This window comes from Festucalex cinctus, chromosome 11 (genome assembly GCF_051991245.1).
Source record: "Festucalex cinctus isolate MCC-2025b chromosome 11, RoL_Fcin_1.0, whole genome shotgun sequence".
Taxonomy (NCBI): Eukaryota; Metazoa; Chordata; class Actinopteri; order Syngnathiformes; family Syngnathidae; genus Festucalex; species Festucalex cinctus.
Genome location: NC_135421.1, coordinates 9,502,348 through 9,514,435, shown reverse-complemented (window position 1 = coordinate 9,514,435; position 12,088 = coordinate 9,502,348). Strand labels below are relative to the sequence as shown.

Here is a 12,088-nt window from a genome sequence, read left to right as displayed (position 1 = left end):
TAAAAGCGGCAGTTCGTTCCGAAATCTAAAAGACAAACTGAAAAAAAAATGTGTAGTTCATTTTGCATTTATTCAACTCAAAAGTTCATTTGAAACAAATCCACTCTTCACTTCTGTAAACAACTATGTCCGAATGAAAGACTCTGTGATCCAGCCCCTTCTATCTGGAATTGGCTAGCAGTTGCCTTCATTTGCGTGTTGGATTAGGGCTGTACGATATGGACAAAATTTCCTTTCATTTTTGCCAGACATCTCTATTCTTTGATCTTTGACTCAGCATGAGACTTCACATCATTTTACTTTTTTTTATGGTGCCTTCTGTATTTTGTGTTATTTTATTTCTATACTTGTTCAGATTTTTTGTTTTTTAGTATTTTATTTGCGTGTATACTTATCTACTTATATTTACTCTAATTAATTTTATTTTGTGTTATTTTATTTCACTTGTGTCTACTAAAAGACTAATTTCTATTCCATGCACAGCACTTTGTATGCAGCAATGGCTGTTTTAAAGTGATTTAGAAATAAGGTTGAGTTATGTCGATGATATACAGAAACAACATATGGGTTCAGTGAAAAACTAAGCAGAATATCAATCCAAAAGGATGTGTAAAGTGCTGTTTTTTTTTAATTAGAACTTAGTGACAGTCATCAGCATGAACAAACTTGGCAATAAAAAAAGAGAATTCAACTCACATTGTACTGCAACTGCTTTAGTGATAAATAATTTTATGCTCCTTGTGTATGTGTGACTGCTTGGGTCTGTTAACAGCATACTGTCTATTGCTACAATTCATCCGTGCTGTGTGGCTCGACTAATTAAAATAAAAGTTTGACACTCACTTGTAAACGTAACCAGTGGACTCAGGATTCCCATTGATGTCAACTGTGTCATCCTGGATCGAGGTTTGGCATTTGGTGGCTTCCATTAAAGCGGCACGACGTGCTCACTGCTCAGTCTTTGTCCCAGCGCCAGCCGGCAAATGCGCACTATCTACCCGGAAGTAGATTTGGCTAAGGCACGTCTGCAGAGCGCGCGTCTGCCCCCACCCCACCCCATCCCTCGTGATCCTGATTGTCATTGGCTCGCTTAGTTGTCAATCACAGCCAAACTTGAAAGGAGGTATGTGGTTGGCTGGCACGCCATGCTTGACTTAAAACAGAAGGCGCAAGTTTACGTGACTGATAGGACGAAGAGTTGGTGAGTCATCTTGCTAGGGCGGGCACGGCTGACTGACAGGGCGGGCACGGACCCCCAAGGCCCACCCATGGTGACGGGTCCGCATTACTGTATTGTAAGAATAGGGATAGACCGATTATCGGCGCCAATATTCATCATTTTGACGAATATAATCGGCCATTTTGAAGAATCATATGGCCAATAATAGATCTATTAAAGAAAAATTAAATTTAACTACAGGGAACTAATTATTTTTTCAAAGATGCTGCTCACCCTGGCAAAGTCCCTGCACCTTTGGTTTTTGTTTGAAATTGAAACTAAGATACGTAAAACTGTAATACCTAAGATATTTTGGAAACATTTATTTACTGTGGAAAGTTTTTATTTAACTTTTGAAGGCATGCTACTGCCCCTGTGAGATCCCTGAACTTTTTAAGATTTTTAAAACAAAGATGTCTATTGACTAAGACTTTTTTCCCTCCAATATTTTATGAACCCTAAAAATTGTTCAATATGAACCCTAAAAATTGTTCAATAAACATATGCTTAAAAATCTTTTTTATTGCTAAGTGCTGAAGTTTGTATTTTTTCAAAAATCTGATGCCAATATTTTCCCTTTTAGTGAAAATGAATATCGGCATCAAATATCAGTTATTGGCGTCCTTGACGACTAATAATTCATATCAACCCTGAAAAAACAAACAAACAAACAAACAATTGTCTATCTTTAGTAAAGAACAGTTTACTTGACTTCCCTTTTAGTTTGCAAAGCCTCAGCTAAGCTAAAATATAAATATGAATGAAAAAAAGAAGACATATTTAAAGATCAACATTAATGTTTTAATAGTTACATAATCTCTGTACATATTCAAACTTTAAATTACAGTAGCAAACTATAATGACAACGTCATTAAAGGTCCACATGATAAAAATAATAACTGGTTCTCCACAACAGTACACTCATTAAAAAATATGCTTGTGTTGTATGGAATGGTGACATGCTCGTGTGTCGGTAATTACAATTAAAAAAAAAAAAAATAAAAAATTGCTCCCAGCGTGCATGAAACATTGGACCTCGTTTTATAGCACTCAAGGGGCGAGTCCCGCTCAGCAGTTGACCCCCAACCCCGTCCAATGGTCGGGCACCATGAGGAAGTACTTGTCCATTGCCTCGCAGAAGCGGGCGCGGTACAACTCGGGCGACACCACCGTCGGCATCTTTCCTGCACAAACGCAACATGGTGCTTAATTACAGACAAGAGAAAAAAATTGCAATCCATCCATCCATCCATCTTTGTTGTCCATTTGACGCACTACCTTGACCTCCCAGAATTCCAGTGGATTTGACGACCATCTCCAGCCTTTTATCCCAAGTGAAAGTCCTGATGTAATCTGTGACATGAGACATCTTATGAGACTAAAAAAACAGTCGCGCGCTTTGACTTCTCCTTTACCGATGATCCCGACCACCAGCTGATCGGTGGCGTCGTCGCGTCCCACCAGCAGCGAGTAGTCGATGATGAGGTGGCTGGACAGGAAGTAGGCGTCGCTGTGGATGGCGGCGCGCAGCACCGACTTGCAGTGCGAGCGGATGTACAGCGGGTTGTCGTAGATGAGCTTGAGCAGGTTCTCGTCCAGCAGCACCACCTCGCAGCTCTCCTTACCTGAGTCCGTCTTCACGTTGCGGTTTCGCAGCGACCCCTTCAGGTCGAACACCTTGCAGGGGGGGCAATGAGGACGTCAGTTAAACTGCACCAAAACAACTTCTTTCCTGACATTGACTTCAAGGACTTATTGTATTGTTTATTATGCTTAAATTACATTTAAATGCCTAAACAAAAACCTCAGAATCAGCTTGACATTGGTTAGTTACATTGCCTTGTACAATTTATCTTGTCAGCACTCGCCTGGCCAATTTTGGTAAAAAAATGACAAAGATTATGATTAATAAGAAATTAGAATAAAATAAAAAAAAGTTAATGAAATAAAATATAAACGAAAATGCTTTTTAAATAAAAAACAAAACTAACTGAAACAACATTTTATGTTTACAAAACTATAAGTATAGCAAAAATGCCCTTTGTTTTAGTCTGTGGTAATTAATTGAATGCATGAGCCTTTGGGGATGATTTTAAATGTGATTTTAAGTAGATTTATTTTGATATTAACTGGAGAAAAAGCCGGTTTTTGAAAGTGTGTCACACAGAAGTGATGTCATCTAGCAGCAGCCAATAGAAAAGCACCTTCATCAGATGACGTTGCTCGCATGGTGTTTTTTAAATATTGCGCACATGTAATACATATTTAAAAAAACCAAAAACTAATACCGAAACTAACTAAATTAAAATGAAGCATTTATTAAATAACTAAAACTAATAAAAAACAACAGAACCACCATGACAATTAATTACAACTAACTAAAAATAAATAAATAAATAACTAAATAAAATACTCAAAACGACATCAAAACTAACTAAAATGAAAAATTCCAAAACTATAATAACCCTGCTGTGCATACACGGCAGCTACATTGCTAGCATGATTTATTCATGATGGGGTATAGTATTGGCAAACATGAAATGTTATCGGTTTGTTGCGGTACGTTTTGGAATGCAAAAAAAATTACAACTACAACTTGACCTTTATGCAGCTGTCCATGTTTTGGACACCACCATTATATGTTTACCCTTGATTGGAAGTAGAAAGCTGTATGATTCCTTTTTTTTTCTTTTTCTTTTTAACTTTTGTTGCCAAGCAGCATTGATTAATCCAGCCAAGAATCAAATATTAGTTTTGTGAGACTCTGTGTATGTCCTGCAGTGGTAGACATGAGCAACTGCTTGACAATACAACTCGGCCACACCCTCTTGACTCTACAGTCTCTGATTGGATCGATTTGCCGTGCCGTGATAATGTTTAAAATAATTTACAAAATTAATTAGTGGCATAAGATGGGAGTAAAGAGGAAAGATTTTTTTTTTTTAAATAAAAGATGATTTAAATATTTTAGTGTTAGGTCAGACAGTTTTAAAATATAAATGACAACCGGGTTCAACTAAGATAGGAGCCAGCACCCCCCGTGACCCTTGTGAGGAATAAGCGGTCAAGAAAATGGATGGATGGAGGGTTGAACTATTTCAACTCTCTGGGGAGTCCCATCATGCTTATTAAATGTTTTCACATCAGGCAGCCCCACAAAATATCATTTCCAGGACTTAAACCCAAGATGCGCCTTACCTGAGCCATCTTGCGTCCATAGAAAAGATTTTCCATTACAAGAAGATCCAGTTTCTTCTCAGTGTTGTTCTGAGAGTTCTTGTAACCGATGCGGTAAACGCCGAGGATCTTCGCCAGGGCAGTCGGCCTCTGTGAAACAAACCTTTTGGTCAATCCAGAGACTCCACCTCTATTTGCTCGTTTGTGATGCACACTTTCTGCTGCACCGCTCCGGTGATGTAGGTGAAGTAGTGAGGAGCAAAGTCCAGGAAGGACTGGACTTCCAGTCTGGGCATCTGCTTCAGGATGAAGCGGTCATCTGGAATCGAGAAGAAGAAAGACGTTCTAATCTCAAGGAGAGAACAAATCCCAATCTCGTTTCAACTGTCTCTTATTCTAGTGTTTATCAACCTTTTTAGAGCTTTTTGCATTGAAAATAATCTCAAGGCACACCACCCATTTAGTGAAAATGAATATCAGCTTCAAATATTGGTTATTGGGGTCCTTGACTACTAATAATCTGTATCTGCCCTGAAAAAAATCCCACACCAGTCTATCTCTAGTAGGGCCCAACCGATTAATTGGCTGCTGATTATAATGGGCCGATTATTGACCTTCAAACATCGGCCAATTGGGCCAAATGGCCGATTACTTTACCCCCCTGTAAACCTAATCAAAGAAAACCGAAGTTTTTTTTTTTTTTTTTTCTTTTTTTTTCTTTTTTTTTTTAAAGAGCTCAGAATTGTTCATTCGGTAGTCTTACCGATTCAACGTCTTGTCATCATTGCTCTTTTTTTTTTTTTTTTTTTTGTGTGTATGTGTGCGTGCGTTTGCGTGCGTGCGTTTGCGTGCGTGCGTGCGTTTGCGTGCGTGCGTTTGCGTGTGTGCGTTTGCGTGCGTTCGCGTGCGTGCGTGTGCGTGCGTGCAAATACGTATAAATTTATACTCATTCATTCACCTAAAACCTTATAAATATCCCATTACCCTTCGCCTTAACCAGGTACTTCAGAATCTTGCCAGAGTCGTGAGGTTTAAATGGTCAGGAGACCAGAGAAAAGGTCAGAAAAAAAAAGAAATAAAGAGAAAAGAAAGGTAAATCAAAGTGAAATCCAGCACCGACCAAACACTTCCTGCCTTCCCCATGATTACAAAATCAAAGTCTTACGCCAACCCCGGAAGCCTCTAAATTCCAGCAAATTTAGTGAGATCTCAAGAGCCCAGAGGAAAAACTAAAGAGAGGAAGGAGGGAAGGATCGATAAGGCAGAGTGAGATCCATAGAAGCCAGTACATCCAATCCATCAAAGTGAAGTCCAGCACCAACAAGACCCCTCCTGCGTGGTTACAAAACCAGAGTCTTATGCCAACCCCAGAAACCTCATACTTCTAATAAATTAAGATCTCAAGTGACCAGAGGAAAAACTAAAGAGAGGAAGGAGGGAAGGATAGATAAAGCAAAGTGAGAACCACAGACACCAGCACCAACTGATTCAAGGGGCTGTGGGAGGGAGAGGGTACTTCTGTTGAGTTTCAGTAGATGCTGGTGCGACGGATCTGGCATGCATAAGGACCACCACCAAAGAAAGAAGCCGTCAACCGCGGTCCAGCAAAGCGAGCACTCCCCCCCCCCGGAATCCCCAGGCCGCGGCAGCACCAAGGCCACCCCCAAGCCACCCGAGCGGACACCGGTCGGCGAGCCGACCCAGACACCCGGAACACCCCCGCCCCAGCCCCGGCCCACACCCCCGAGCCCAAGGCCGCAGAACGAGGCCCAGCGGGCCCCCACAGCTCCCCACCGGTCCCCAGCCCCCATCCCCCCACGACCCCCCCGCACCCCACCCAAACCCGCCATCCACCACGACCCAGGCCCCACCACCCCCGACCCCCAAACCCCCGAACACACCCCGACCGCCAGCACCCAACCCCCCACCCACCCATACCTCCACCCCCCCCCCCCAAACAAGCCGCCCCCCCCCCCGACGGCCGCCACCCCCCCCGCGAACCCGGCCCCCCGCGAGATTCCCCCCCGGAAACCGGCACCGGGCAGCAGCGCAGAGAGGGAAGATGTGCCCACCCCACCTCCAGCCGCGCGAGATTTGCACAGCGGCGGGAGGGGGGAAGCAGAGGAGGAAGCACCAGGGGAGAAGGCGGAACACCAGAACACCGAGCCCGGTGGGGAGAGGCCCCGGTCGTCACGCCAGAGTACTAGTGACACCTAACCCTGTTACTGAGTCCGCCAGCTCGCCGACTGGCGAGCTCTACCCTTACACCGTGAATGTGGCCCCACCCAGTGTATATACAAGTGTGTGCGTGTGGTGCATTAAAATTGGGAGCAGGTGAGTCGGAGCAGAGGGAAAACCGAAGTTTCTGACGCTGTGAAAGTACCCCGAATGCACCATTTTGCTTGTGTTAACAACTAGCAAGTGTGTAGCGTATGTTAATCTGGTTATTCTGTTATCCCTGTTTCAAGACACCACAGTTGGAGTTAACTGTAAAACTAAATACACAACGTTAAGAATTAAATCCACTGTATATTTAAAAATGAAACATGCTTCATTTTTAAAGCATCACTAGTCTCGTGCTAACAGGAAGTTACTAAATGTTAACAGGAAGTTTGTGTCGACTTCGGGGGTGTTTTTCCTTCAAATAATGAATATCCACACACAAATGTTGTGGGAACACATACCCACAGATGAGATAACACGACGCAAAGGCCCAAATTCTTCCCAATGTGTGAAAAACTACCTATTTTAATAGAATCGCAACTTTCTTCTGTACTCACTTTAAGTGTGTACATCGTGGCTGCAAGGCATCACACTGCCCCCAAGAGGCCAAAATGTTCAGGAACAGTCAGTATTTGTTCTTACTGTTTTTTCAGTTATTACTGTATTTAATCTATTCTTATTTCACTTTCTTATTGTTTTTATTTGGTCATTGTCCTATGAAGTTATATTATAAAGTTGATATTTCAAGGATTCAAAGACCACCTTTTGTCAAAATTCAAGGATGCAAACATCCAAGTTTTTTTAAATTTATTTTTTAGTATTTTTTTATTTTTTTATTTTTTAGAAAATGTACAAAACAAACAAACAAACAAACAAACAAACAAACCCCTAACTAAACTAATATGGCTATGGCGTTTAATTTGCAACTCGGAAAAGCGCAAATAATTTCTTAATGAAAAGTGCAAATATTCCTACAGGTGCATTATGCACATTATAATCAAAGTATATAAAAGAACTTGCCAAATTAAGAAATATGCAGTGCTCTCATTCACTGCCAGCCATTTTAGAAAATTTCAAATTTTTCAATACCCACGCGATATTATGTTCAAAAACCACATATAAACCGAATCTAACAAATGACACAATAGACTCCCTACTTTTTGCCCCGTCCCATTCTTTTATAATTGACAGTAGAAAAATGTAGGTTTGCCAAAATACAGCCATTTCTCCCATGGACTCTGAAACTGTGTTTATTTCGTATAAAATGGGGCAATGATGTCATCTACCAGTGGTTGGGCATCAGTAAAGTTGTTTCCAAGTTTGATATTTACAGTGGAGCATAATCAGATTCTCCCCCATTATCCCCGCTCTAAAAAAATACAATTGACAAGTATATTTGTCAAAGGCAGTGAATGAGTGTTAATACTATCATGGCCAACAACATTGCTGTAACTACTCTATTTCCTTCTCAAAATCATCAATTTCCAGCACTGGCACGTGATCTCTCTGAAAAACATACTTTTGTACATGTTCAATTAAGAGAGTATGGTGATATCTTCCGTTTAGAATTCTACACATTTAAAGACATGTTTAATGATTGATTTACGTCAGAAAACTGCCCAACTCAAGGCTTAACATGAATCATTCACATGTTATATCACGGCTCACCGTTTCTCACCTTAATTCATTCGGTGCTCCCGACAGACCTCGACTCCATCACCTCCGTGTGATTTGCAGAGACTGCACATTTCTTTCAACATTTTTTTTACGTGTTTAGCACTCGTGAAACGCTTGTCAAAGGATGACTTATAGTTTTTGTGCAGAAAGTCCGAATATTGGTTTGCACGGTCATTTAATTTGCCATGATTCCATTCATCCATTTTCCAAACCGTTTCTCCTCATGAGGTCCCCGTTTTTAGATGGTTAACGGTTCACATTTTCTCTGCAGTCAATGTCAACACATTCACGAGGACAGATATCAATGTTTGCTAGCGTCTAAAACAGGATGACGTGTAGCTTTGTTCTTCGTGAGTTCAGTTTCGAGTGACGGCTTTCGTCTACCGTCCGCGGAGCCATTTCAAGCGAAATAACCCAAAATTGAAGTGAAATGTAAATTTTAAAAATGTAGTTGTTGTGGTGTTTGGACAATGTTAAGTGCGATTTTTTTTTTTAGTTACTCGACAACAACATACTATTTGCGGACATTGTTACCATGTGGAATTGGACAATTTCCCACGGCGGCATATTAGTGAACTGTGGCACAGTAGTTGAGAAACACTGTCTTATTCAATTCTTTCTATGGAAGGAAATATGACTTTGAGTCAGTGTCCTGACCTTCGGTGGCATAGAAGACAGCTCCAGACTTTCCGCCACGTGCCTGCCAATTGACGCAGTGAGACAGAGAGCGCACAAAATCCTCCTCGGCACTCTCCAAGATCTCTTCCCGCATCCTGTGGAACTCGTCGGCGTAGTAGATGCGACAGTAGAACTTGGCGTTGGCGTCTGAGAATTCTAAACAAGGAGGAGAGGGAATGACTTCAGCTTTAAATGAGTGGATTGAAGTGGGAATATGAAAACAAACCAAACGTACGCAGCTCGATATGTGGATTCTGAGACTGCTTCTTTTGTTTATCGGCCACATCAGCGTCTTCTGGAGGAACGACAGGTTGAGCAAAGATGACATCATCAGCAAGTGGCAGATCATAAACGTGTAACGGACATCAACACTCACTGAGCGGGTCGCCGTCTGTACTGCTGCGGCTCTGCGCGGATGAGTCGCCGAGCCGGGCCGGGCTGCCCTTGACTCGCCCCTCGCCGCTACTTGACGCAAGTTATTAAGTTGATTGACATTCCCTTTTCGAAATGGGACATTTGAATAGTGGATGGGACAAACCTGTTGGCCTGTGACACCTCGTCCGCTCCTGTGTTGGACGCCTTCGACAAATCATCCAGCGCGGTTTTGTACTCCTTGCAGCTGTGGACACAAACACTCATTTAACTTAAATATATGTTACAATTTTTTATTTTTTATTTTTTTAAAGTAAGAGTGTTGACCTGAGTGCAAAGGCGATGATTGAGCTCGGCTCCTTCTCACACACGGCAATGGGCACCCGTTCATGTTCGTACATCAGGTAATGCTTGTCTGGGTCACTGTGACATGGAAAGTGATGTCACATCTCAGTATTTGCTTCTGTTATTAATATCAGAATTCTGCACTAATTATGCATGCTTGTAGACAGCTGTAATGTATTCATGTATTGCACTATTTTGGACTGCGCAAACTTCCTATGACAAAAACAAAAATACATATTTAGGAGAATAAACTGCCAGTTATTATTGTAATAATCTAAAGTATTATAACTTAATTTTTCGTTGTAGACATCAAGATATATAATGCACCTTAAAATAAAAGCTGAAAATCTCTTTCATTTCATTTCTACAAGTAAAACTAAACAAATTGGCAGGACTGCTCTAGTACTTTATCAACATTTTGCAAAAGTATCATTCATTTTATTTAACATCACAAATGCAAGGTCAGCTACAACCGCAATTTTCTTACCTTGACTTATGCATTCCAATGCACAAATGTTTGAAGGCACAATTAATAATTTTGTTGCATTATGAAGTGATAAATTGGCACTGGGGTGGGACCAATAATTGTTTTTTTAATGCATCAATCCTTGTATTAAAAAGATTCTGAATTGATACAGAGGTATGAAAAATCATTTTTTAAAGTTTAAATACAAAACCAAAAGCCACTATTGTCTGCTGCATATTGCACTTTTATGTATTAAAATACAGGTTACGCTAAATCAGATAAGTTTCAATATATTTTTGTAAATGTATGTATTTGTTGCTGCCATTAGCACTTTTTCAAATTTGTGTTGACACTTTTTTAAACCAGGTTTCCTTGTGAAATATAAATCCTTGCACTTCCTTGAGTTCTGCCATTGTTTTAAAAATGTTTTAGATTATAAAATGTAAACCAATCTAGTGATGTATCAGAAGAATCGAATCGAATCACAGGCCTCTGAATTGGAATTGAATCGAATCGTGAGATAGATTCCCACCCCCCTAGTTGGTAGTTGGTATATTTAGTGGTACACAATACAGAAACAAAAAAAAATACGTGTTCATGTATTTGTACGATTTTATCATACAGTTACTATTACATCATAATTAAATGAAAACTGAAATAATTTATTTAAATGTATAAATGTCTATGATATAGGTGCTAGTTAATATAAAATTTTTTCTAAATAAATCACTTTTACTTAAAACTACAATGTAATTAAAAAAAAAATAAAATGTGGGTTTTTTTTGCGGCGGCAATTAGTGGTGACTGCAATACTCACAATGGGAAGGGAATAGAGTTGTAGCTGTTACCCGGCAGGAAATTTGCTAGAATAGCCTTCATGGTGGACTTCTCCTTCACCTGACTATCAGTGGAACCCAGCAAGTGTCCGTCAAACACATCTGGTGACCCCGAAAATGCAGAATATATATTTATAAGGTGATTTTAGAAACAGAATGAGAATTAGTTTTACTGTGTATGTCTACCTTCTGGGATGCTGACAGAGTCCGGCTCTGTGGAGGAGGGGCCGGGCGTGTTGGGCTCGGCTGCAGATTCCGCAGGCGACAGCAACGCGGTGGAGGATGAGGATGTTGATGGCAGTGTGTTGAGGTGACGGTCCTCTGTCCAAAATAACATTCCTCAGGTTTACTTTGCTGAGCAGAATTTCACACCAGATCGACGGCCTACCTTTGTCGCCATTCTGCACCACTGGCGAGGGATTACGTGGTGAGGAGTCCACAGTGCTCTGTGATGAAAACAAAACAACGCGTCAAGTCGTGACAATATTTTGTCGGTACTTGAATGCGCCACACTGACCTTGCTGTCATCGGCGGCGGCCTGCCGGTGGCGGCCAGGGCTCGGGGGCACCGACAGACGCTTGCGGCCTTTCTCCTGCTGGAACAAGTCTTGCAGCCTGAGGAGGGGGATGAGGGGGAGGAAGTCAGCGATATGACATTTCAGAAATGTAACGTTGGCCGCAAATATGACCTGCTGTTCCACGACTGCAGCATCTCGCAGAGGCTCTGCTTCTTCACCACGAGGGACTCGAGCACTGCCTGGAGCTGCTGAGGCGAATCCAGGCCGCAGGCCTGAAGTCGCGCTTGGAGCTTCTCTATCCAGCTGCGCAGCTCCGCCTCCTCCATCTGTACACGTAAATCCCACTGACAACATTAAAAAACACTAGGAAGAGGAAAAATAGAAGCAGGAATGGAGAGGAAAGACCTACATCTTTCTGGGCAAAGAGGTCCTCCATCTTCTCCTCTCGTGTCTTACTGAAGGTCTCAGTTTTCAGAGAGGTGAGGCGGTCGTCAATGGCCAAGTAGACCTGCGTTACTCTGAGATCAAAGAAACGAGACTATTGGATAATGCATCCAAATTGTTTGGTATAGTTGAGT

At 41.5% G+C, this 12,088-nt stretch overlaps 1 protein-coding gene across 6 annotated transcripts in view; it reads right to left on the bottom strand.

Annotated features, from left to right (window-relative positions):
- Positions 1–1,998: 1,998 nt before the first annotated feature.
- Positions 1,999–12,088, bottom strand: part of pikfyve (phosphoinositide kinase, FYVE finger containing) — a 37,151-nt gene continuing 27,061 nt past the window's right edge. For 3 of the 6 annotated variants that reach the window (XM_077536312.1, XM_077536316.1, XM_077536317.1), the window contains 16 exons: positions 11,920–12,028; positions 11,682–11,836; positions 11,511–11,607; positions 11,382–11,439; positions 11,180–11,314; positions 10,975–11,095; positions 9,674–9,769; positions 9,513–9,593; positions 9,351–9,439; positions 9,210–9,269; positions 8,954–9,130; positions 4,612–4,715; positions 4,418–4,546; positions 2,635–2,896; positions 2,498–2,572; positions 1,999–2,403 (listed from right to left, as the gene is read on the bottom strand). In XM_077536312.1, coding sequence (XP_077392438.1) covers positions 2,288–2,403; positions 2,498–2,572; positions 2,635–2,896; positions 4,418–4,546; positions 4,612–4,715; positions 8,954–9,130; positions 9,210–9,269; positions 9,351–9,439; positions 9,513–9,593; positions 9,674–9,769; positions 10,975–11,095; positions 11,180–11,314; positions 11,382–11,439; positions 11,511–11,607; positions 11,682–11,836; positions 11,920–12,028 — 1,864 coding nt within the window. In that variant the 3' untranslated portion in view covers positions 1,999–2,287. The remainder of the gene's footprint in view (positions 2,404–2,497; positions 2,573–2,634; positions 2,897–4,417; positions 4,547–4,611; positions 4,716–8,953; positions 9,131–9,209; positions 9,270–9,350; positions 9,440–9,512; positions 9,594–9,673; positions 9,770–10,974; positions 11,096–11,179; positions 11,315–11,381; positions 11,440–11,510; positions 11,608–11,681; positions 11,837–11,919; positions 12,029–12,088) is intronic. The other 3 variants (XM_077536314.1, XM_077536313.1, XM_077536315.1) reach the window with 3 other exon arrangements.